At 44.7% G+C, this 27,329-nt stretch overlaps 1 protein-coding gene across 2 annotated transcripts in view; it reads left to right on the top strand.

The window, feature by feature from the left end:
• Positions 1 to 27,329, top strand: part of CFAP221 (cilia and flagella associated protein 221) — an 827,291-nt gene that overhangs the window by 208,731 nt on the left and 591,231 nt on the right. For both annotated transcript variants that reach the window (XM_069224324.1, XM_069224325.1), the window contains exon 7: positions 11,869 to 11,972. In XM_069224324.1, the coding sequence (XP_069080425.1) occupies positions 11,869 to 11,972 (104 nt within the window). The remainder of the gene's footprint in view (positions 1 to 11,868; positions 11,973 to 27,329) is intronic.

Below are 27,329 nucleotides of genomic sequence, written 5' to 3'. Positions count from 1 at the left end.
GGGCACCGAACCCGGTGTGTTGTCCGGCTGTCTTCTCGCCCCGTCGCCCCTCCGGGACCGCCTCGGCACGGAGCTCTCGCTCTAAGCGGCCATCTTGTTTCGTGGCCCGGCCACGCCCCCCTATTATCTGTTTTAAATAAGGTTGAATACCATAGGCCAATAACATCATTTGATTTCTTAACACAGTTGGTTTTAACAGCTCCATGGACAGTCTTACTTCCTCAAGTAAGGTCAGGCATTCATTTTCAAATTCCTTTCTTGTGACCTGCCCCATAGTTTCTGGTTGATCAAAAAACTCTGAGTGCCCCAAGTAAATCATATATATTTTTCTATATTTTAACAATGGAATACGTAGCACTGCTGTGCATTTGAGACAATCCCTTAATATCTCACAAAGAAGACCTCAGTGCTCAGAATTCCAGATCCTATGCCACAATAATATTGGCTGTATCTTAGCAATATCAGAGATGAAAGACAAACCTAGCTCTATGTGGCAGACATATGACGAACTGCTTTGAGGTAGTGAAAGAATATACCTTAGGAAAGAGTTTTCAACCAAGTGAAGGGAATAGCTGTTTCTCTGCCCCTACAAACCCGCCACATAGAGTGCAGTGGTCAGACATTTTATCTTATTAATAGTCAATAATTCCACAGGGGGCTCCTTCCCTACTTTCCGTGCAAAATTGCACAGAGCCATAATTTATTTCTTAAAATTTAACTTTATAGTTATATGGCATGTGCCCACAGGCCCTTTTGATCAAACACTATACCCAGATACGAAAAAGTATTAGTGTCACAAGTCTTACAGCATCTAATCATCAGTCCTCATGACTTCAAAATTCTCTTCCTACACCTACTAGTAAAAGTCTTGCTCTTATTGACTAGCAACCCAAGTTTCTCCACATAAGAGTAAAAGTGGGTTAGCAGCTGCTGTGCACCCACAGGGGTGCGGGTCATGAGCACGGTATTGTCAGCATAGAGAAGGGCAGGGATTGGTCGATGACCGATATGGGGACGAACTCTGAATTGTTCTGCCAGCACCCCTTCCAATCTGTTTATGCACAGGGTAAAAAGGAAAGGTGCTATGACACATCCCTGTCTCACCCCTTCTCTATGCTGAATGCCCTAGTACATTCTCCCTTGACCCCATGACGCACCTTTGCCCAGCACCCCTGGTAGAGTTGCCTAATAACGTGTACTATGGGAGGGTTCACTCCAAGATCCAACATGATGGACCACAGTTTATCATGAATCACACAGTCGAAAGAGGATGGAAGATGAACAAAAACCAGGATTAGACTCCCTTTTCTGATTTGACAGTATTTCCCAATTAACAATTTTAGATTGAGTTCCTGCTCAATTGTTCCCACACCAGATCGGTACCCATCCTGCAGGTTGGTTAAGATGCTCATATCATCTGCCGAAACCTACGGTCTATCCAAAATGATATGTCCTGCTACCTTGACTAAGGCATCTAATAATGAAATAGGCCAGTAGCAGGCTGGACTATGTTGGTCCCCCTTTTTGTATATGGGCACAATAAGGAACTCTGACCAAGTTGCTGGGAAGTTAATCCAACAGCAGGCTTCTAAAACGTCAAAGTCAATAGTGGACCTCACAGTGGAATGTTAGCTTTGTGGAGGTCCACAGGGATACAGTCAGGGCCCAGGTCTTTTCACCCTTATTGGCAGTTGAGGCCTTCATGACTTTGTCTAATGAAAATGATAGGTCAATGAGACAATGAGGGGCAACAGCATTTCGATTAATAGAGGACTCAAGATCACAATCAGCCGCCCCCCCTCACCTGATTTTGAATAAATGCTGGAAAGGTGAGGGACCCACTCTTCACTTATAGCCACCTCTAAGTGTGGCTCATCTGCCTACATCATAAAAGAGAATTAATCACACACCAAAAGGCATCATTATCCCTTCTATAATTAGCATTATAATGAGAGATTCCCATACTTCCTCTCTTTAGGCGTTTTTCTTCTGTTTCTGCACCAATTTATAATTCGGTCTAGCCGCCCTAATTTCCCAAACACTTCCAGGGGATTTCCCCAACATGGATTTTAGGTTCCTGTACACTTTTGTGCCGAAAAAAATAAAACTTTCTGATGGATACAACTACCTGTGGATTCCTCACCTAATGAATACTCCCATGGCGCCAGCATTCGACGGAAATCTTCTTCCTAGCTTCTGCACGTCGACGAGGACTTCACATTAGCCCACGCGTCTGACGTCATACAGGCAATAAGAGGTCCTCGCCGACGTGCCGACGTCAGTTCCCTTTTTTCCGTGCATTCGAAACGGTTATCTTCGAGGGAGCTACTGTTGCTTTCGAAGTTACAGTGTATTTTTCTGCTGCGTGAATTTTTTCTCTGAGGTTATTATGTCTCAGAGGAAGTCGGGTTTCAAGCCCTGTTGGGAGTGTGGGGGCAAGATGTCTGTTACTGACCCTCATTCCGACTGTTTATGGTGCTTAAGCTCCGACCACGACGTCGCAACATGTGATTCATGTCAACACATGAATCCGAAAGCCCTAAAAGAACGAGAGGCTAAACTCTTCAGAAGGAGAAGAAGCATCATAGGAAGTCCTCCTCGCCGAGGTCTCATCGGCGTCATCGAGACTCCCGGCGCCGTAGGGAATCACGGCGCCATTCCAGCAAGGAGTCTTGTTCGAGGTCGCCTTCGGCTCGGCGTCTAAAGACTTGGGAGGTCAGTCCCACAGTCACACCACACCCGTCGACGCTGTTGCCTTCTCCAGCTTCACCGACTTCGCCTGGACAGTCTTCTTCAGTTGTTGAAGTGACGCAGCCTCAGGTGTTCTCTCCGGCATCACAGACGTCGAGGCTGGCGTCTGGGTCGCCTTCGATCCAGGCACCCCAGTATCTGGCTTTTCCTGCCCCTGGAGCCGATAATACCGCATTTTTGAATGCGATGTATACCATCTTTCAGCAGATGGCTCCAGGCGGTGCTCCAGCTGGTCCTTCGGGGCCGTTGGCTTTCACCTGGGTGCTCCGGCGCCGCTACGGCCGGCACCCTTTATGACCTTTCTCCCTTTAGGGAATGTGGGCTCGGCGCCGGTGTCGACTCCCGTGTCCGCTCCGGTGGCTCCAGAGATTTCGGCCCCGGAGGTTTCCATCCCGTCGACTTCGGGGTTTCGGCCAGTGATTCCGACAGGACCATCGGAGACTCCAGGACGTGCCTCTCTTCGTCCGGCTCCTACCTCGGCATCGAAGCTGCCTGTGGCGCAGGACATGGCGTCGGATGGATACGGAGATCGGCGCCAATCCTCGACTACGGCGGATGCCATGTCGACGCCGCGTATCGAAGAAAGGCTGCATTCTAGAAGACGTGCTCTCTGTCTTTTGGAGGAGCAGGAATACCAACGAGTCTTGGAGGAAGGAGAGATTGAGGAGTCTGGCGAGCTTCATGGTCTGGATACAGCCAGTGGGCTGGATACTTCTCCTGAGTGGGACCTGTCATCTCCAGGGGAGTATACTGAGGAGGCAGCTACTTTTCACGCTGTGGTAAGAAAGGCAGCTAACTTTCTGGAACTGCCTTTGCCGGTGGCGGAGGCGAAACAGAATTTGTTGACTGAGGTTCTACATCCGGCCTCTACTGCAGCGGAGCCTCTTTTACCATTCAATGAGGCTTTGCTTGATCCGGTGTTGGAGGTGTGGAAGAAGCCAGTATCTTCCTCGGCTGTTCATAGGGCTGTGGCCAGAAGGTATCGGGCTGCGCCATCTGACCCTGGCTTTCTGTCCAGACACCCTACGCCGGAGAGCTTGGTGGTCCAGGCCTCCTGTACGTCTAGATCTGCGCCTGGATCTTTTCCGACGGTGCCGGGGGACAGAGACTCCAAGAAGTTGGATTCACAATCTAAGAAAATATTCTCGTCCTGTAGCATGGCGTTGAAGTCCACCAACGTGACTTGTATCTTGGGGAGGTACGTCTATGCTCTTATGGATGACATAACATCTTCACATACAGAGCTTCCCCAAGGACTTTTGAACATTGTTTCGGATGCCCAGGCTGCCGCAACACAGATTATCCAATCTGGGTTGGATACGACTGACTCGGTGGCTAGGGCGATGGGCACGGCTGTGGTGGCGAGGAGACAGGCTTGGCTCCGCAACTCAGGGTTCTCCGATGGGGACAAACTGTTTGGAGCCAAAGCGGATTCGGCCTTGGAAAGGTTTAAAGAAAGCAGGGCCACAGCCAAGTCATTAGGACTGCAAGCCCCTTCTTCTGCCTCCTCCAGATTTATTAGGAGGTTTCGTGGATTTGGACGTGGCTCTTCCTCCTCTTCCTTTCGGGGGAGATTCCAGCAACCTGCCTCTTCTCTCACCTTTAGATCAATTAGAGGGAGGGGTAAGGTCCGCACCAGGGGAGCCTCTCAGCAGCACTCTGCCTCTTCCTCGTCCTCTGGAGGGGTGCAGCAGGGGAAGCAGCCTTAGGCTTCCACCAATCCCCACTCACTCCTCTCCTGTAGGGGGAAGGTTACGGCATTTTCTTCACAAGTGGCAGACTATTACATCGGACACTTGGGTTATCAGCGTTGTGGGGAAAGGCTACACCCTTCCCTTTCGGGAGTTTCCGCCCCCCATCCCGCCCCGCCCATCTTATTGTTCAAAAGAACACCTCCTGTTGCTAGAACAGGAAGTTCGAGTCCTCCTATTAAAGGGCGCAGTGGAGTTGGTCCCAGAGCAGGAAAGGGGTCGAGGTTGTTACTCGAGGTACTTCCTGATTCCCAAGAAGGATGGTCGGTTGAGGCCAATCCTGGACCTGAGGATCTTGAATTGGTTCCTCAAACAGGAAAAGTTCAAGATGCTGACCCTAGCTCAGGTGCTTTTGGCGTTGAACAATGGAGATTGGGTGGTGTCTGTTGACTTGCAGGATGCTTATTTTCATATCCCGATACTCAAGTCGCACAGGAGGTATCTCCGGTTTGTGGTGGGGTCGCAGCACTATCAGTTTGCGGTCCTCCCGTTCGGTCTTACTTCAGCACCCCGAGTCTTCACAAAGGTGATGTCAGTGGTTGCGGCAGAGCTCAGAAGGAAGGGGATAGCAGTATTCCCTTACTTGGACGACTGGTTGATCAAAGCCAAGTCCCCGGAGCTTGTGTCGTATCATCTGCAGTCAACAACCCAGTTGTTGTTCGACCTGGGCTTTTCGGTGAACGTGCCCAAATCTCACCTGGAGCCCTCTCAACGTCTCCTGTTCATAGGGGCAGTGCTGGATACAACATTGAATCGAGCCTTTCCTCCGCCTCAGCGGATTCAAGATATTCAGGAGTTGGTTCCAATGTTTCGAAATGGAGCGGTCGTTCCAGTCCTCAAGGTCCTTCGTCTACTCGGTCTGTTTGCCTCCTGCATACTGTTGGTCACGCATGCTCGCTGGCACATGAGGGCTCTTCAGTGGTGCCTCCGAAGGCAGTGGTCTCAACACAAAGGAGATCTCGAAGGTTCTGTCGAAATCTCCAGAGATGCTGCTGCGGACTTGAAGTGGTGGCTTGCGGGCAACAATCTTTCACAAGGGAAGCCGTTCGCGCAGTCACCACCAGTGACCACGGTCATAACGGATGCTTCCACTCTAGGATGGGGAGCTCATCTGGGGGATCTGGAGATCAAAGGGCTTTGGTCTCCAGAGGAAGAGATTTTTCATATCAATCTGTTGGAGTTGCGGGCTGTACGTCTGGCTCTCAAGGCCTTCCTCCCATCCCTTCGCGGTCAGTCGGTTCAGGTCCTAACGGACAATACTACCGCGATGTGGTATATAAACAAACAGGGTGGAGTAGGGTCGTACCTTCTCTGCAGAGAAGCTCTTCGACTATGGTCCTGGGCAAAGGACCATCAGATTTGCTTGGTAGCGAATCATCTGGCCGGAGTCTTGAATGTACATGCGGACAGTCTCAGTCGCCATTTCTTGGCCGACCACGAGTGGCGTCTCCATCCAGATCAAGTTCGTTTGATCTTCCAGATGTGGGGGTTTCCTCGGATAGATCTGTTTGCCACTCGGGAGAACGCACATTGTCCGTTATACTGCAGTCTCCAGTATCCGGTGCAGGGGGCTTTGGGGGACGCGTTTCAGAGAAACTGGTGCGACCAGTTGCTTTACGCATTTCCCCCCATACCCTTGATTCCTCGAGCATTGAGGAAAATTTGCCAAGACCGGGCCCTAGTAATTTTAATAGCTCTGGATTGGCCAAGGAGGGTGTGGTATTCCGATCTTCTCCAACTCTCAATGTGCCCTCCGCTCCGTCTCCCTCTCAGGGCAGACCTCCTCTTGCAGTCGCAGGGGCAGGTTTTACACCCCAACCTCCAGAGCCTGCACCTTCATGCCTGGAGATTGAACGGGGCAACCAGACTTCCTTCTCTCTCCCGCCTGATGTAATGGATGTTATCTTAGCGGCCAGGCGACACTCCACTAAAACTATCTACGCTAATAGGTGGTCTAAATTTGTGGTATGGTGTGGAGAGAGACAGATTGATCCCTTACGTGCTCATTTGTCAGATGTTTTATCTTTTGCTTTGTCTCTAGCGCAGAAAGGTTGTGCAGTGGCTACTATTAAAGGTTACTTGTCTGCCTTGTCAGCCTTCATTTGTCTGCCAGACCATCCATCGCTGTTTAAGTCCCCTATTGTTCTTAGATTCTTGAAGGGTCTTCTAAATAAATATCCTCCAAAACCATTCGTTATGCCTCAATGGGATTTGTCCTTGGTCCTGACTTTCCTTATGGGGTCCCCTTTTGAGCCTATGCATTCTTGCCCCTTAAGGTACTTAGTTATTAAAACAGTTTTCCTGGTGGCCATAACATCTGCAAGGAGAGTGAGTGAGTTGCAGGCTTTATCAGTAAAACCCCCTTATACAACGTTTTATGCGGATAAGGTGGTGTTGAGGACCAAGGCTGCTTTCCTTCCGAAGGTTGTTTCACCCTTCCATTTGGCCCAGACAATCACTTTGTCCACGTTCTATCCTCCGCCTCATCCTTCAAAGGAGGAAGAAAGACTACATCGCTTAGACCCAAAGAGGGCGTTAAGCTTCTACATTGACAGAATGAAGGATTTCAGGCTGGAGGATCAGCTGTTTATCGGATACGTGGGCAAGAGGAGAGGAAAGGCAGTCCACAAGAGAACACTCTCCAGGTGGGTTGTTCTTTGCATTAAAATCTGTTACTCTTTAGCAAAGAAGGATCCTCCTGATGGTATTAGAGCTCATTCCACCAGGGCTAAGTCGGCCACTTCGGCTTTGGCTAGGGGTGTTCCTGTGGTCGACATCTGCAAGGCCGCTACTTGGTCGTCCCTTCACACTTTTGTGAAGCACTACTGCTTGGACTCTGAGGTCAGAAGGGACGGCCATTTTGCACGGTCAGTGCTGCAGGATTTCTTGGTTTGACCATTTAGGCACCCACCACCGGGCGTGGTACTGCTTTGGGACTCTATTCATTAGGTGAGGAATCCACAGGTAGTTGTATCCATCAGAAGAACGAGTTACTTACCTTCGGTAACAACTTTTCTGGTGGATACATTAGCTACCTGTGGATTCCTCACGGTCCCACCCGCCTCCCCGTTGCCTCTTTGGTCTCACCAAGTAATTCTTAAGTGTGCTCCTCTTGGTCTATAGGACTGCAATAGATTTTGTATATATGGATACTTGTATATGTATATATTCATATTTGGTATATATATATGTATAAATGTTTTGTTTTAAAAAAAAAAAAAAAAAAAGAGGAAAGAAAGTTATATTAAATCTATAGCCATTTTATTGCAATGTTGTGTACTTTACAATGGTATGAGATGTTGCCTTGATCTTTCATTGCATAGGGTTATTGTTCTCATGCACGTAAAAAATGTTGGTACTGACGTCGGCACGTCGGCGAGGACCTCTTATTGCCTGTATGACGTCAGACGGCGTCGCGTGGGCTAATGTGACGTCCTCGTCGACGTGCAGAAGCTAGGAAGAAGATTTCCGTTGAATGCTGGCGCCATGGGAGTATTCATTAGGTGAGGAATCCACAGGTAGCTAATGTATCCACCAGAAAAGTTGTTACCGAAGGTAAGTAACTCGTTCATCCCTTCTATTTACATACAGCACACTTCCTGTCATCCAATAAACCACGCCTAACCCCTCCAGCAATGGACTGAAAGGATCCTAGAATTATTACAGGGTCAAAAGCATCATCCAGACAGACCTTAAAAGCCTCCATATGCCCCATTTTCAACCATTCTAGAAATATGTTGGGATCAATTTTGGACCAGCTTAAAGAGTATCCATGAGTACTAGCAATCTCAATATTATCTACTACATGGGAAGTTCCCTTTAAGGTCGAAATGGGCATATCTTTGGTAGTAAGGTTAAGTGAAATGCTCTGGGGAAAATGGTCACTAATCACCACCCATTGCCTTGCTGTATTCTATTTGATGCACTTGTCCTGCTCACAGGAACCAATCTGAGGACACCAATTAAATGTATGGCCTCCAGTTTCTAAATTCTCACATTTACAGAAAGGTTTAAAATGTTCAACTTTCATGTTGCTTCTTTATTCATATGCACTTTATTCATCTGCTTATTATTACTTTATTTTCTAAGCAGCCGCGGACCCAGATTAGGCATTGAGGAGCACCAGGGGTCCCCAGAAGACAAGTTAAGAACCTCTGTCCTAAACTATTGTAGGGGCCACAGCCTCTAAACATTTAAGAGTTGTGTCCTCCCAAGATAAAGTGCCACAAGTGTGGTAATAATGCACTTTGCATTGAAAATAACCTGAATATTCAGTGAGTAATGGTGGTTAAGATTATGGTACAAAACCTCTGTTGCAGCAGGTGGGCATAAACGAACATATCTGCCATCTACATACTGTATAAACTGAGGAAACTGAACAATCTTGAAAAAATACGGTTTGCTGAACTTGCGAAAGTTTATGTGCAAATTGAATTTTAATAACTTAGCATCGAGGAAAGTTTGGAAAATTCTGGTTGAAACTCTAAGTGACAACCCACCTGCTGTGACAACTCCTATTTGGTAACTTCCCGAATCCAAACCATGCAGTATGCATAGAATCTGCACATTTTTAGGAATGGTCCTACTTCAGTGTGTTTTCCTCCTTAATAAAGTGTCTAAATCAGTTGAAGTCGAAAAGTGCATACCCACTCAACCTATACTTTAGATATACGTCCTCTGATAAAATGTTGTCACCCGAACTCTAGAATTATTCTCTCATTTCTTCTCCTGTGCTGTGCTCATTCAGCATGTTATTGCCTAAAAGGAAACAAGTTTGGAGAAACACATTTGTTTTATGGTCCACCTTTGATAGTTTTCATGTGCTTGCTATCTGCTTCTCCTGGGTGGTACTTTGAGTGGAATAACATTATTCTGCTAAATTTGCGAATGTTTCATATATTGCATTTATGAATTGCAGTTTGGTAATCAAATTTTCTTCCTTTGTAGTGATTCCTTTTTAATTTGGTTCACAATTGAAATTTTGCAGTTGAGCTTTAATTGAGGAAAATCATACTCCCCGATATGATCCTTTTGCATTTGCTAATCGTTTGCTTAACAAATCTCTAAATGTTTTTGTGGCCCTTAGTCTGTTAACTGTTTTTGGTAACTTTTTAATCCTTTTTTCCCCGTACATCATTTTTCTTCTTGCCTTGGATGCAGGCATGCTCCCTTCCTCATATCCTTTGCTGACTTCCTAACACAACATCAGATACACGCACCACCTACTTAGCATTCCAGATATTCCAGACATTGCCACCAGATAACGCAACCACATACTTTACAATTCTTACCAAAAGCACCGAGCCGAACCCGTCCTTTTTTGACCTTCTGACCCAACTTGGTTCCAGCCCAGTCGCCAACTTTAAAGCCTCAACCTTGTGCATAATTCTTTGTTTTAAACTAACAAACACACATTTGGGCAATGCTACTGTCATCTTTCTTCTTCTCCGCAAACATCCTACTTGGTTTCAACTTGAAGGGAACGCCTCTTCTCTGCATCAGCTTTTATGGCGTTTGCCCCGTGAACACATTTGGCGTGGAACACCTACAAGAATTACCTTACTGTTGTCCTTCAGTTTTCCCTCACACTCAGAACCAGCTGCAGATTCTCTGTTTCAACGCTCAACCAAACCACAGCTTTGGTGAATAATAGATCAAAATGTTCGACATTCCCACCGGAGTCTCTTCCTAAATATTTGTTGTCTTGTGATACCAACTGCACTGCATCAATAACCATTTCCTCTGGAACTCCCTCTCTTGCAAATAATTCTTCCAAGAACTCTATGACAACCCTTGTCTCTACATGTGACAAAAACTTTAATTCAGGGGAACATAAAAAATAATCAATTACAACCAATGCATACATTTTCTGTACCTTGGTAAGTAAAGGACCAGTTATATCCATGGCTGATTTTTCCTCTACCTCTTGGCCTTGCCACATCCTCAGATGGACAAGTAGTGGTCTTCTGAGTCTTGTCACTCTTGGCACATGGAATACACTGTCTTAGCATTGTCTCAACATCATTGTCTTGACATGGCCATCAAAAATCAGCCCATACCATTCCCTTCATCGCACTCATGCCTATGCGGCCCTCATGTGCATGCCCAGTATCCTTTTCCTCTGTCCCTTCGGCACCACCAACTCTCTCCTCCAAAAAATGCCATCTTATCATGTCAGTTCCCTAACCACATTCTTGTAGCTCTGCTCTTCTACAGTAAGCACCTCCTGCCACTCTGTTTCCACAAATGCAATGACCTCACCCAACAATTCATCAGCCAAACATTGCTCTACCTACTCTTCTCAAGACAGACACTTCAGTTTATCACACTCATTTCTGCAACTATGCACTCCTCCTTTAATTCATCCCACCTGTCCTTAACTAAAGGTAACTGAGATTAACAAGCCGGGGCCTGGCCTAGAAAGATGGCTGGAGGGACATCGTTTCTCAGGCTCCCAGCCCGACCGTAAGTAAATGCTGAAACATCCTGCAACCACCCTCCTGCACAAATTTGCAGGAACACTCCCTGGCTTGTATGTGAGCCCCCAGGTGCCTGCTAAATTGGAGATCGGCGCACCGCTGCTGCTGACAGGATTGCGGCTGGAGCAGCGGCACTGCTAGGGCCAAATGAGGCCTGCTGGTGGCGTTAGCGGGGTATCAGAGGCCACATAGAGCAGGTCCCCGGCACGCAAGACCTGCCCCATATGGAGAATCAGCTGGCCGCAATCTGAAGAAAGTGACGGAAAGGCCTGGGCTGTCTAGGAATGTCATTTGACATCTCCTGGTGCTCCTATTTTCCTTGTGTCATGGCAGAGTTCAGCACTAGAGGATTGGAGCCTACTGTGCAAACTTGTTTTTTTTCATAGGGTTAGCAGGTTCTCCAGGAGAAAGCCCTTCCATTGCCCCCGCCAAATATATGGGTGATATGCCCCCCTTCCCATTCAGGAATATACGTTCTCACAACTCTTGGCCCGAGTAACTTTCTGACCTTTTCCAGGGCGGAGAGTGGCGGATCAGAGTCGTTAATGTCCACAAACATAAATGAATGTGGGCGTTCAAAAACTTACAAGAAAACAATGCTATGCAACTCTCACTTCTCACCCCTGAGTGGGATGTCCTGCAGTGCATTTCTCCTCAGTCGGAAATCTATTTACAGGTACTTTCAAAACTCTTTTGTGAACTCCTGTCGGGCATAAATGAGGTATTTCAGCCGTAACTGTATGTTTGCAGCCAACAATAACTTTGTGAATGAGACTCTTGAGGATCCTAAACACTCCAATTATTTATTTTTACAATTGTATGAATTTCTATTTTTAAACAGTAATATGGAATAAAAACTTGTGCTTTTTCTTTTTGATTTTTTTCAGCAAGAAATATGTCGTCCCTTTACAGTGCAGCTGCCCAATAGATTTTGAATTCTGCATCACTTTTGTTCAGCCTCATCAAGCCTTTACTGTTCAACCAACTTCAGGTACAGTCTAGTGTGTCTTGCTTCGATTAAAAGTTTTTCAGTTCTTCCCAGTTATCATTTTAAGGTTTCAAAAATACCTATTTTGTTATTTGTGGTCTAACTGTTTGCCTTAACGTTTCTTATGCTACATGCAGCGTTTAATGCTGTTCGCAGGTTTAAGTGCTGTACAGATGGTAATGGCAAAGTCAACAAGCATTTACAATGCAATAGGTCTTGTGTTTGCTCGAGTTAGAGCCATTAGCATTGTAAACTCCTAACCAGACTTTTCTAGTTACATAAATTGAAAATGAAAAGTAAAACAGTTTCACATAACTAACCGGACTTTTCTTGGCACATAAACTGAAAAGTAAAAGTTTCACATAAGGGACCCGACGGCTGGCATCAGCACAAAGCAGACACACAAAAGAAAACAGAAGTTTGCTTGCAGTGGAACGTATCGGCTAAAGTGCAATTCTCTCGTAGGGGATTTCCATGTATAGTCATAAGCACTGAATAGTTCCGCGCGCCTGTGTGAAGTATATTCTTAAGTGCAAATACCAACCCTTTGAAAAAAAGGTTTGTCAAAAAACACTTAAGAATAACACTGTGCAGCCTATGTGAACAGCTACACAGGCCAAATTGTTAAAAGAAAAAACAGTTATAGTGTAAATTCACGTTTAAATATCTATTTATTTTATAAATATATTAACAAATACATTCTCATATTTTATTTACATCTCTCATGAGAATAAAACAATGCAGGGCAGTGTAGCCCATAGGCTGCCATTATACAGAATGAAAATAGAGCTGTGCCTTTAAGAAAGTAAAGTCTTCCTGTTTCCCATCATGCACAGCAAAAGGCAGTTGCCTCAGTTCTTTTTTCCGGCTCCTTCTGACAGGACCCTGAAGCATTGAGCTCTACCTCACAAAGTTTTTTGTGACAGAAATTCATTTAAAATCTTTTTGAATTTCAATTTCACTCGACGTTTTTAACATTGAGTGATCATTTCCTACTAGTTTCTGTTAAATTCTGACAGAATTTTGAGTTTTTTCTAGTTTAGAAATGCCTTCACTTTTTGACAACTGTCCTTCTTGTGGCAGAAAAAAGGCTAAAACAGATCCACATAGGGTCTGCAAAATTTGTCTTCCATCCAGCCACAAACCAGAGTCGTGTGACATCTGTAAAACCTTCTCCAGAAGAACTCTTCGTGATAAGGAGAAAATCCGACTTCAGGCGAGAGAGGACAGAAGAAAAAGTGTCCATTCCACCACAGAGCGAGGAGAAGGTCAGGCTTCTACCAGGGCTCAATCTGTTTCCTCTATAACTTCTACCAGACCTGCTGAAAAACGGCACAGGTCTCCGACGACGTCGAGGGCGTCGACGTCGAAACAGGGAACGGCGCCAACATGTTTGAAGTCGAGGAGTGGTTCGCCGGCGAGGAAAAGACATAGTTCACCGTCGACAACCATTTCGCCGTCGAGACGACGTGGACACACGACGTCGAAAGGATCTGGGTCGCCGTCGACACGGCGAGGACGTTCCACGTCGAGGAGATCCGAGTCAGGCTCGCCGTCGACACGGCGAGGACGATCGACGTCGAGAGAGAGTACTCGCCGTCGGAGACATTCGCCTTCACCACAACAACGTCGAGGGTCGTCGTCGAGGGGTTCTCCACGGCGAGAGGAATCGACGTCCAGAGGTCGCCGTCACCGTTCTTCGACGTCGAGGAGTGTGTCGACGTCGAGACGACAATCAAAGAGGCCTAGAAGGGGTTATACAACATCGGAATCCTCCAAAAGTGCAAACAACTGCAAGAGACTCCACAGACCACTGCAAGAGTAATAGCTTCTCTACTGGGCTCGATGGCGTCTTGTATCCATCTCGTTCCCAATGCTCGCCTCCATATGAGACCATTACAGGAAAACCTGGAGGATCAATGGAGTCAACTAATGAACGAATGGGAGAGCAAAGTCCTCCTTTCTCCCCACGCCCTACAGTCCCTCAAGTGGTGGTGTCTACCCGACAATCTCTTGGTGGGGATTCCGTTCCAACATCGGCCTCCAGCTCAAACCATCGTAACAGATGCATCACTGCTCGGATGGGGAGCGCACATGGAACATCTTCGAGTCCAAGGCAAGTGGTCACAGAAAGAGAGTCTCTATCATATCAACCTGCTGGAGCTTCGCGCAGTCCACCTTGCGCTCAAAGCTTTCCTTCCCTCTATGAGAGCGGAAACTCTCCTTCTCCAGACGGACAACGTGGCCACTATGTACTACGTAAACAAACAAGGAGGCACCAGGTCCAGGATTTTATCCAGAGAGGCTCAGACAATCTGGCATTGGCTTCTAGCCAGGAACATGTCGCTAGTAGCAACTCACCTGCCGGGCATCCAGAATGTTCAAGCGGATGCTCTCAGCCGCGTAATGGACGAGAACCACGAGTAGGTTCTACACGACGACGTCGTTCATTCCATTTTCGCACTATGGGGTACCCCCTCTATAGATCTATTCGCAACCCCAGAAAACAAAAAATGCCAAAACTTCGCCTCCAGATATTACCATCCAGGGACACTGGGGAATGCCCTGTGGATAAGCTGGTCAGGAGCATTTCTTTACGCCTTTCCGCCGCTTCCCCTGATTCCGGCGGTCCTCCAGAAGTTATCCAATGCTCAGTCCAAAATGATCCTGATTGCTCCGGAATGGCCACTCCAATGGTGGTTCCCAGACCTTCTTCACCGGTCACTCAAACCACACATCAGGCTCCCGTATCGCCCGGACCTGCTCACGAAGTTCAGAGGGCAGATGTCCCATCCCAACCTCTCATCGTTGAGTTTGGCAGCATGGCTCCTGAGCTAGTGCAATATGGACACTTGAACTTACCTCAGGATTGTATGGAAATCCTGAAAGAAGCAAAGCGCCCTTCCACACGATCCACTTATGCAAGCAAGTGGAAGAGATTCTGCGTGTGGTGCTTAGACAACAACATTGACCCGATATCCTGCGGAGAGGAGTCTATTCTGCCATACTTGTTAAGTTTGGCAAAATCGGGCTTACAATTGTCATCAATAAAGGTACATTTGGCGGCTCTAACAGCATACAGAAAGAGCCCCTCACAAACTTCCTTTTTTCGAATCCCAGTTATTAAGGACTTCCTGGAGGGTTTAAAAAAGGTTTTTCCTCCCATTAGAAGACCATCTCCTCCATGGGAACTGAATGTTGTCCTATCGCGTCTGATGCTACCTCCATTCGAGCCAATACATAAGGCATCACTTCAGCATCTCACATGGAAAACTGCTTTTCTAGTGGCAATCACTTCAGCGCGTAGGGTCAGCGAAATCCAGGCCCTTTGCGCTCAAGAACCCTACACGGTTTTTCATTCTGCTAAAGTGGTAATGAGAACTCATCCAAAATTTTTACCTAAGGTAGTCTCCGACTTCCATGTGAACCAAACAATTTCATTACCGACTTTCTTTCAAAATCCAACTACTCCTGCTGAGAGAACTCTGCACTCTCTGGATGTAAAGAGAGTCTTGAAATTTTACTTGGACAGGACAAAAAGCTTACGGAAATCACAACAGCTTTTTATTAACTATGGCCCAGTTAGAACAGGGTTGGGCACGTCTAAACAATCTTTATCCAGGTGGATTGTTTCATGTATAATGTTATGTTATCAGTTAGCAAACAAATCCCTTGGTGGTAGGCCAAAAGCCCACTCTACTAGAGGGAAGGCAGCTACTGCAGCCTTGATGAGAAATGTCCCTTTGGCAGAAATATGCAAGGCTGCCACTTGGAAGTCGGTCCATACCTTTACTAAGCATTACTGCCTTGACACAGACGCTAGGGCAGATGCGCAGGTTGGACAGGCCTTGCTCAAGAATTTATTTGCATGATTCATGGTTTCTCAGTATTCTTCTGTCTACTCCACCGCGGTTATGGGGATGGGTTTGCTACTCTATTCAGTGCTTATGACTATACATGGAAATCCCCTACGAGAGAAGGAATGGTTTCTTACCTGTAACTCCAGTTCTCTCGTAGGGGTATTTCCATGATAGTCATAAGCAACCCTCCCTCCTCCCCGGTGGAGTTGACATAGAACATGAATATTATCGAGGTTGGTACTCTAACAAATGTTTTGTTTCTTCATGTCGGGTTACAAGCCTCCAAAAAAGAACTGAGGCAACTGCCTTTTGCTGTGCATGATGGGAAACAGGAAGACTTTACTTTCTTAAAGGCACAGCTCTATTTTCATTCTGTATAATGGCAGCCTATGGGCTACACTGCCCTGCATTGTTTTATTCTCATGAGAGGTGTAAATAAAATATGAGAATGTATTTGTTAATATATTTATAAAATAAATAGATGTTTAAACGTGAATTTACACTATAACTGTTTTTTATTTTAACAATTTGGACTGTGTAGCTGTTCACATAGGCTGCACAGTGTTATTCTTAAGTGTTTTTTGACAAACCTTTTTTTCAAAGGGTTGGTATTTGCACTTAAGAATATACTTCACACCAGTGCTCCGGGGTCCCCGCAGGCGCGCGGAACTATTCAGTGCTTATGACTATCATGGAAATACCCCTACGAGAGAACTGGAGTTACAGGTAAGAAACCATTCCTTATCCATGAAACCGGCAAAAGTGCAAATATCCATATAACAGTGTCGATGTCATGCAAATCGCTCTACTACTGTCCATCGAGATCACGCTGCCAAATATAGAGAAAAAGTAGTCCAGAAACCATACAGAAAGCATCGAGCCTCGTATGTTTTCAGTAGTTGGTCCGTCTGCTCTAGAACGGCTGAACACCGGAAAAGGCATGATGTATGCATGCTTTTCACTAATGAAATCAAGCGAATTTTAAAAGGCAAGCCCACGATCCAACTAAACTGATGGGAGTGACATGGGTGTGGTTACAAGCCCATAGAGGGATTACACCAGGGACAGAGTGCTTTGCGATCAACCCTAAAAACTGTTCTTTTGTTCGGGAATTCCCCCCCCCCTCCCCCAATCGGGGACATTGTTGATTCTAAATTAACTCTAGATGAAGAAAAAATACTCTTCGGCTTTAGGGATATTTGATTGTTAAAGTAATGTCTCTTTGAAGTATTTATATATTGCACATAAAACCCTCAGTTTGAATGACTGCCATGTAGCCAATTGAACTACTTTGCAAATGGTATCCAATTAAAAGGTAAAGAGACTTTTGTAACCATTCCTCTTTTGTCACTTTCAAATTAAATTCGTTCTTCAACAGCAATCATCAAACTCGCATAAAAAAATTGCGATTTGACATACAAATACAAGTTTTGGCTTTTTAGAAGCTACTAAATTTAAACTTGATGTCCTATTTTGAGTTTTTAATTATGTAATCAAGCTCCAAGGTTGATCCTACATGAACATGAATGCTTTATAAAGGGTTGCAGCTTTGCTTCAGAGAACAATTACGTTTGTTTAGCCAATGCCTAGTCAGTCCCCTTTTCGGGGCTAAAGGGATACACGGAGAGGGTGAAACTCTCCTTTATAATCCCTGCACTCTACCCATAATAAGACGCATCCTTCCCTCAGCATGCACGCTTTCCTATCACTCCTCTGTAATGATGGGTTACGAGTCCCAGGAATGACATTAGTTAGGGGAAAGAGGAGATTAAATGCTGAGGCTCACCAAAACAGATGTTTTCATAATGAAATATGGGCAGATATCACAAAATATGTTCATTTCAACTTGGGTCGGTGGACACTTTGGGTGTGGAAAAGCAAGTTTTCAAGTCGACCATTTAGGCAGATGCATTGCCAAACATAGCGGACTCCTTAAACTTTGTGTGCATACTTATCACGCTTAGAACAAGGATTAAAGGTGCTGGACTTGACCCTGAACTTCACTAACCATTACAGAATGCAGGCCCCAATCAGAGGCAAGCTCTCCGAATTTTCTAAGGTGGTTGAGAGAGAGTGTAAATTCTGAGGTAAAAATGCAAGGGCGCAGCAGTATGAAGAAGGAGATGCCCCCACTGAATCCTGCTAACCATGACCAGATGCAGGCCCTCAACAGTGGCATAGTCTCTGAATATTCTGAAGTGGGTGTGAGAGAGTGTAGATTCTGAGGGTAGGTAGTATGGAGAAAGGGATGCCCCGGGAGACCGCTAACAGCGATGATTAAACACCAATGGACAACCATTAATGTCGCAGACATACAGGATTTGGAAGGAACTTTCTGTCAAGCAGGCTCCCAGATCCTGCAGGTCATTAGAACTAAGTTATACTCTTCTAGGGGATCGCAGTCTGAGGCCCAGATAGCAGAAAACTTAAATGACACAGCTATAGGCTAGCTTAGAGATGCGAAAATCCAGTTCCTCGAGTAGCCATTTACTTTAGACAGAATAAAGGAGGTAGTCCACAGACTTCCCTCATGCAATACTGATGGGCTGTCTGTTGAGTTTTACAAATTTTATGCAGAGCTGTTGCCCCCACTTACCTGTATTATTCAAAGAGGCACACAAGAAGCATAAACTTCCACCAACACAGGCAATAATTTTATTGTTGCGGAAACTGGAACAACATTGCAAATCCTACTAACTGTTTTCCTTACTCAACCATGATGCCAAGATACAGGCAAAGTTAATGGCATATTGGTGTGGCATTTGGCACAGTGAAATCTGTCTGATTCGTTCCAGGCCAGTCAACAGCTCACAACGTCTGAACTCTGTTTGGCCTTATGAATCATTTATACCCAGATTTGAATGTGGTCACTGTGTTTTTAGAAACTTCTTATGCAGTTTGCTTCCTGGAATGAGAAAACCTCTTCACTATAATACTTAGAATGGGTTTGCCTCACACATTCATAGAGTGGATTAAAATTGTTTTCATCTTTCCTACAAAAAGAGTCACAGTGGCCCACTTTAATATCTTTATGTGCAGACAATATGCCTCTATACATCAGGAACCCTATAGTGAGTCTCGATGCGATCCAATCTACGAGAGTAAATGAGGTTTGAGGGTATGCCTGGAATTAGTCTAAACTGGAGTAAATCACAGATTTTCCCACTCATGGATGCAACGGTCAGATTTGTGTTGGATTTGCATTTAAGCTGTTAACTGACTCACTTTAATACCTGGGTGTTTGGATACACTATAACATGGCTATTGCCATTAAAGAAAAGTATGGAGTAACGACCCATAAGATCACCAAGTAGATAAGTCGATGGGTATTTCTATCACTCTCACTAGCCATCCACAAAAGACTCATTAAGATGGTAATGCTTACCAAACTACTCCATCTGTTCATAAACGTCCCATTGGCACTCACCAAGTCCTTTTTTCCTGATCCGTACACAGCTAATTGAGCTGGCTTGAGTGGGCAAACAATCCATGATAGGAAATATGACACTGCCATTTTATTGTGGGGGTCTAGAAGCTCCAGATCAAGAACTCTATCTCCGTGCCTAGGCACACTTTGCGAACTATTGATTTAATCCCAATCCTTATCTGCTTTACCTTGCAGTGAAGAATGAAAGACCCCTTCACCACGTTTTATTCTCAACATGGTGACCACTGTATGCACGTTTAGGCGATGAAATGAGATTTCCACCATCTCTGTTATTTGATGCATAGCTCTTTTTTTTTTCATTTTCTTGATCTTGTCACGTTGCAGGTCACCCCTCTCTTGAGGGTATGCTTGCTTGAGGTCATCAATGGTATTGGGTTGCCCAAACAAGCAAAAAGCAAGTTGCAAAGGCAAATACATCCAACAGTTACTTGTTTTTTGGGGATTTTGAGATTTAGGCACTCAATGGCAGGAGGTCTAGTTTCTTTCACTATCTGTATGTGTTTTTATTTTTGTAGTTTCTATTTGAGTGTTTTTCCTACTGGATGAAAGACTGATCTTAAAGGTAGTGACATGATGGCCACTTCAGATTATTGGGAAGTTACTAGTCACTAAGGGGTTTCCAAGAGGGGAGAAGGTGACATCCAGCATGTGTCTGGTGGAATGAGAAGGTCCCCATGCAATTTGCTTGAGGTTTAGAGCTTTACTCTTTGATGTGATGAGAGTACCAGCAGGCTATGGTTTTATATGAGGTCTCTAGATTATACCGCAAGGCATGACTACTCCTAGACATCTGAATCTCTCTTGGAGTAAGCCAAATGTGCGCTATGCAACTGAGCTGTTTTGTCTGCGTGCAGTGTTCTGTATTTTTTCACTCGGGGACTAGGCATTGAGGTACACAGTGCACAGAGGCAGAGGTGGATGGGATGTGTACCAACAGCTGCTACTGTTGAGACATTTATGTAATACATGTCCATTTTGGCATGACAGATATTTATTAACAATCGTGTAAATGCCGTTTTTCTAATAGACACCCATGCTCTTTTTGTGCAAGGTATTTGCTCAGTCCACAGTACCTGAATATTGTAATTGTAATTTATATACAGGTATAAGTTGTAGTTACCTGAATAACTTGCCGCAGTATCCGTAATTGAAATAGCCTGCATTGCATTCCAGCTGTATGTTTAGGCTTTGCTGATTCTTACAGTTCCTGTACAGATACTCACTCGCGGATGTAGGACAGATCAGGAATATATGTCCCATCAACACAGCCTATGTCTTGGTGAGAATGTGCGTAATGTAAAAATGCACTGCAACATCGTGCATATACTGAGGAGTTTTGAAGAATGCTCTGTTTATTCTTCTTAACATGCCTTCCAGAAAGCTATACAATTTCGTTGGCAAGGTACTCTGGGGAACGACACCTGCTGCAGTGCTTAATAACTACAAGAGGCAAGGTGGCACCCCGAGCACAAGGCCTCCCATGTGTTGCCATAGCCTGACATGTGCTGATGCCTAGCCCATGGTGCAGTTTCTGCATGAGCTCTAGTATAAAGTGTGCTAAACCAGTACTTTCCACAAATCTCCGACTCTGTCTGATCAGAGTGTCCCTCTGTTCCCCAGCATCTTCTCTTGACTCCTCCTCTGCGATGCTCTAAAAATCTTTATTCTCCTTAACACTACATGCGTTGCACCCATGTAGGAAAAAGCTGCTGCATTCCGGACTGTGTATGTACTTTGCACAAAGTTACCACCTCCTTCCTATTGATATCAATTAACAAGTGTAAAATGCAAATCTTATGACTTTCGCAAATTGTGAATCTTTTTTACTATCATTTGTGACTCTCTGTTTGGGGTAAGCAGTTAGGACAAAATTACTTCCACGCAAATTGGTCCATTGGCTATGCAATTTTTGAAATTCTGTTATTTTTGGCCTTTGTACATAGGATCTTGATGTTTTCACTAGGGGTGTAGCTTGGTCAGTAATGCTGGGGGAGGGGGGATTGCCCAGCTTTTCCAACAATCACACTACTTAAAATACACTGTATGAGAATCAAGGCATTACGAGGCTTAAGGAGCATTGGAGAGGGAGAGGAGTGTGAATTATTAGGGGTACCTAAAACCCAACAAGACCTTTAAAAAGAGATGATAGTGTGTGTGTGTGTGTGTGCCCTTGTGTCTGTGTGTGGTGAAATCCAACAAACTCCTCACCACACCCGACTTAAAGCACCTGTACCCAGCTGTTTACTGGAGAATACATTTATTAGGTGGGTGTAACACCCCAAACACCCCATGAAGCTACATCCCTAGTTTTCTCTGGCGCAAACCAGTTTGTGACTTTCTACATCGGGCCCAAAGTCAATAGACAGTGCAGCCATTGATGAAAATATGTGATATGTGAGATAGCTGCAAAATGGTTTATATTAGCAAATCTAGTAGGTATGAAAACGTATTAAAAATTAATGTATGTTATGCTGAACATTTTGTATGCCCTTTCATTTGTGGTGTTATACAATTGTAAATAACCCCTGCCTACTATCATTTAACACACAATGGCCCTCATAATAAGTGGCATTGTAAATGGGGTAGATTTCCCCCAACCCTAGAGTCACCAATACAGAGTTTACCAGTAACTCTCAGGGAAAATGTAGCTTACTATAAATTGGAATTTGAGGGTCCACTAAGAAATGAGGAATTATTGGTGGATCTGTAATTCCGGCTCTGAATCCACCTGTAATTCCTCCTTTTCCCCTGTACTTTCACGGAGATTTTGGCTATTTTCCGCAGCTAAAATCCCAGTAGCCAAAACTCTGGATGAAATTCAAAAGATTCGGAGTCTTCATCAGATTTCATAATTCCGATAGTGCCAGTTACTGCACTACTGGCCCCGTCCGATTTTAGAGGAAACTCGAAATGAAGTTCAAAAAACCCTTTCAGGAATACAGATTTATTGTGCAAACATCCAATTACCAGTGTAAAACCACTGCTTACCTGTTCGCGATGGCGGTGGAAATAATTATAAAGACATATCTTTCTGTAATGCTTTTGCTATTGCAAGCCAACTCGGACATTTTCTGCATCGTTATACATGTTCAGTCTATTACCTTCCCACATCTTCAGCTGTCTCTCAACCCTGCATTCCACTATAAACTGAGGTATTGTGTGTTTGCTGTACTTTTCTGTTCTCTCGCTACAAACTAGTTGTTTTTTCAGTATTAAATACCTCTTCCCCTTGATTCACTTTCAAAGTAAAGTAGTATACAAGCTGCTTAAAGGACTGCCTTCTCACTATTTTGCTCACTTGTCAAGTGTAAAAATGACATTTTTTCATTGTTTCCCCTATTTTTATGTTTTGTTTGTAGACCCTGTACAATTGGAATATTGTCCTATGGACAGTTGGGGCCTTCTAAACTTTTTCAAACTGCATGTCTCTTCCCTTTGCTTGAATTATCCCTTTTACAATTAATTGGCGTTTTCGAGCTTTTTGTAAGTTAACGTGCTCAGATGGTGCTAGCAGAAAAAAACAATTCCAAATAATAAATAGCAGGGACAACTTTCTCAACTGTTATATCAGAAAGGAGCGTCTCTTATCGGTCCAGTCAAGGTATCAATTTAAAAAGGACATGTAAAGCGCTGATACTCATTACATTCAGAGGCTGATATACCACTCAGAACTGGCTGTCTAGTGACTATTTAAAACTCAGTCTGACTTTAAACTGAGTTGCTACTGTTCTCCATCAGCAACAAACAATAGAAGGTTTATTGAAAGGGCTGAAGGCCCTACCAAATATCAACCGACTCGAGGCGAGAATAACAATGGCAGAGCTAGGAGAGAAAGGCCTTTCTAAAATGTACAGCACACTCCGAAGCGTTAGCCATGTCTCTGTGCTGCCCCTAAGGCAAAGATTGGTCCAGTATGTTGCCCCCCGGGTATTTTATAGCCCCACCAAATTAAGTAAAATGAAACATGGCCTTGATCCCTACTGACTTAGATGTAAGATTGGACTGGCACCTTCTAGCATATGGTGTGGGAATGCCTAATTATACAGCAATAAGGGGCACGCAGGTGCAGCACCCTGACCTGGGTCCTGGGAAGACAGATCACATCAGAGCCTAAAATGATACTATTGTGTTTGATGGATAATTGGGAAGGGCATGCAAGCTACTAGACTCCTAGTTGCCAAGAGTCTACTCATTGCGCGGTGGGATTTTTCTCACTATTGGAGATCGACTATGGCCCCCTCCTTGGTAGATTAGACACATGGAATGGGCTACTGTGCCAAAACAAAATCATTTCTATATACATCAAAGGGTTGCTATAGAAAAAACAACAACATGTTGAGACTGTGGTGGAATTACTCCACTAATACAGACTTATGACGTATATTTGGTAAAAAACCAAATGAAGAATTTTACAATAAGGTAATGGCACCAACACTCTGTTTTCCTTTTCTCCCTCCCTAATTTCTTCTGCATTTTGATGTAAAATAATAAAGAGTATTTAAGAAAAATAACAATTGCAAAATAAATACTGGCTCACTGAAATTAAATTGGACAGTTTCTCTCTCCAGTTGACATCTAACACAAAATCACTTAGTTTCACCACCAACACCTACTTAACCTTCAAAGAACACAAATAATACCAAGTCAGCATAGAGTAGCTTTCAGTCCTGAATTAAGTGAAACCTATTTCAGAACAGGCCAAGCTTTATTCCTCTTGCATCCTGACTGAAGCAATGTCTTGCTCTACAGTCCCTTCACACATGGTGCCCCAATTGAAAGCCATCCTAAAGACTTTAGCACATATCGTCAGAGACTGCAAGAAGGTCAGACATAGCTATGCAACCTTACAGCAATTTTTCTTGTTCTAAATCCAAACCCGCATTTTCTTCAAAATCAACTGCATCACTCATAAGGCCACCAGAAACAATCCCTAGCTGGCTGAGAAAAAAAACTATGCACCTCCACAAAAGAAGCCAGAATTCTTAAAACACAGCTGTTTAAGGAGCATTATACCTCGAGGCATGATTCACAAACATTCCGACTCATTATAAACTATCACAACTCTTATCCCTCGTCTCCTGCCTATGTTGCAAAGCCTTCTGCTCTTAGCTAGGATCATGCTCTACAAATACCCAGACATACATGCATACTTAAATTCAGTGCCATTTAGACATTTTAAAATGACAGAGTCACCACTCTGTAATTCAGTGGTAAAGGTGATTTAAATGTTGAGTGCAGCTGCTTACTGTGCATATCTGTAAAGTAAAAAAGTATGCCTACTTGCAGACTAGTAGCCCAAGAGCCATATTTGCGCAAATAGCTCCAATCTTTAGAAGTGTCACTTTCAATTTAAAAGCTATTTTTTCACTACCTCTTGTTGGGAAAAGATCAAATGCAAATTTTGAAGCAAATAAGTAAATAAGGATAAAACATTTAACAACACACACTTTTTATAGTCTACACTGTAAAAGTGACAGTTTGGTTACCTCATTCCTGGTTTTTAAGTCTGAAATAATGGCGCAATCCATTCCCTTCAGTTAAGCATCCTGTAGCTAGCATATAATTGCTTCTTTTCATACCTCCGCTCCTCCCGTGAGAGGTGACCAGTCATGCCACTACAAGGATTTCCCTTGTTACAGACTTAGTAGTCTCTCCAGGATTGGTACTGCCTGTCAATAGGTTCTATGGCACCACTTTCCATTGAGAAAAAAGGGCCTCTGTAAACATAGAGGCTCCTCTCAACAGAGGAAAGAGGTGTTGGGAGCACATGGCCAAGAATAGATCAAAATTTATTTTGATCCTCTGGAGTCACAATGGGCTGGCATTGGCATGAGCCAGGAGAGAGAGGAGTTTGGATTATGGGTAAAACCAGTTATGTAATTTTGAAAAACTGGCGAAGAGATTTGTTTATTAAGTTTTCCAACAATAACTACAAACATACCGAACACATTGCCAGAGATATTAGAGTTCCAGTGCGTTAGCATTATACAAATCCAGACAATTATCTAAGTGACAGGGGAAAAAAGTAGCATGACAGTGAGCGGGGAGGGGGTGGCAGGAATGTTAATGTTCGGTGGGATATATCACATCAGTTATGGTGTGTGAGGAGCATGCAATGGGGTGTAGGGAATGAGTATGTGGTATGGAGAATGAGGACTTCAGTCTGTATCGTATGACTACTGAAGGAAAATAAGTGTGGAGGGGTTACCAAATATCTCTAGGCCTAGACATGGGGGGATGGAGTTGTGCATAGTCATTGCTGATCTTATCGCAGTAGGGCATGGATTTAAGCCAGGCTGCATCTGTGGGAGAGCATCTGCTTCCCCATTGGTGAGTGATTTCTCATTTGGCGAGCAGGAGTGCTATGGAGATAAATCAGTGGACAGTCTAAGGGAGGTCATGGGTGTACCTCAGAAGAGCCATTGCTGTATCGGGCTGTATCGTGACACCTGACATTGTGGTAAGGAGGGAGAAAATGGCAATTCAATAGCTGCTCATGGTGAGGCACAACCAGATAAGATGTGCAAAATCAGCATTAGGAGTTTGGCGTTTCAGGCAGTGTGAAGAGCGTGCATGGTCAAATCTGACAATATTTGTGGGGGAGATGTATGCTCTGTGTAAAAACTTAAAATGTAAACGTTTATGCCTATGATTGTTAGACAGTAATTTAATTTGGGAGCAGCAAAAAGCCCAGACCTTGTCAGGTATAGGATAGCCAAGATCCGTGCTCCAGGCCTCTGTCATACATTTAGTGAAATCAGGCTTTAAAGGCAGGCATGTGTGGTATAACCTGGAAGTCAAGTGACTGCTGTCCTCCTCAGAGATAAGTGTGAGGGGCGGGAACTCATCCGGTGCCAGAGGTATGAGGGTATGCCAAGAATGCAGGGTGTTTTGTAGTCTTCATAATATGAAATGGTGCATGTATGTAGCGTGCTGGAAAAGGGTGTCATCAGCATGCACATGTCGGTCAGGGAAAATATCGACTATTGTGTGAAGGTCATGCTGGAGAAGGGTATATTGAGCACATTTTTCTTGTGTGAGGGGGAGCCATTGGTTAACGGGCAGCGGAATAGCAGGGGAGTAAAAAAGGCTACTCCTTAGGGAGCGATGGCCTCTTTCAGGCCCAACAGGTGGTGGACAGAGTCTAGACATCAGTTGGGTCGATGAGGATACCCTCGGGTAATAAGGAGGAGTGTAACCGTTGCCCAACCTGGTCCCGTTTGGGTTTGAAATATGGTATGTGGGTATTTGGATGGTGTAGGAAAGTACCATCTTGCCTGGCATGTTACCCCCATATTTCACTTTATATATGCTGTTATAGTCTATGTGTCACTGGGACCCTGCTAGCCAGGGCCCCAGTGCTCATAAGTGTGCCCTGTATGTGTTCCCTGTGTGATGACTAACTGTCTCACTGAGGCTCTGCTAACCAGAACCTCAGTGGTTATGCTCTCTCTGCTTTCCAAATTGTCACTAACAGGCTAGTGACCAATTTCACCAATTCACATTGGCATACAGGAACACCGTTATAATTCCCTAGTATATGGTACTGAGGTACCCAGGGTATTGGGGTTCCAGAAGATCCCTATGGGCTGCAGCATTTCTTTTCCCACCCATAGGGAGATCTGACAATTCTTACACAGGCCTGCCAGTGCAGCCGGATTGAAATAACGTCCACGTTATTTCACAGCCATTTACCACTGCACTTAAGTAACTTATAAGTCACCTATATGTCTAACCTTCACCTGGTGAAGGTTGGGTGCAAAGTTACTTAGTGTGTGGGCACCCTGGCACTAGCCAAGGTGCCCCCACATTGTTCAGGGCAAATTCCCCGGATTTGTGAGTGCGGGGACACCATTACACGCGTGCACTGTGCATAGGTCTCTACCTATGTACAGCGTCACAATGGTAACTCCAAACATGGCCATGTAATATGTCTAGGATCATGGAATTGTCACGCCAATGCCATTCTGGCATTGGAGGGACAATACCATGATCCCCCGGGTCTCTAGCACAGAACCCGGGTACTGCCAAACGACCTTTCCCAGGGTTTCA

The sequence above is a fragment of the Pleurodeles waltl genome, chromosome 3_1 (assembly GCF_031143425.1).
Source record: "Pleurodeles waltl isolate 20211129_DDA chromosome 3_1, aPleWal1.hap1.20221129, whole genome shotgun sequence".
Classification (NCBI taxonomy): Eukaryota; Metazoa; Chordata; class Amphibia; order Caudata; family Salamandridae; genus Pleurodeles; species Pleurodeles waltl.
Note: the sequence above shows the minus strand (reverse complement) of the source record. Positions and strands in the feature narration are given on the sequence as shown.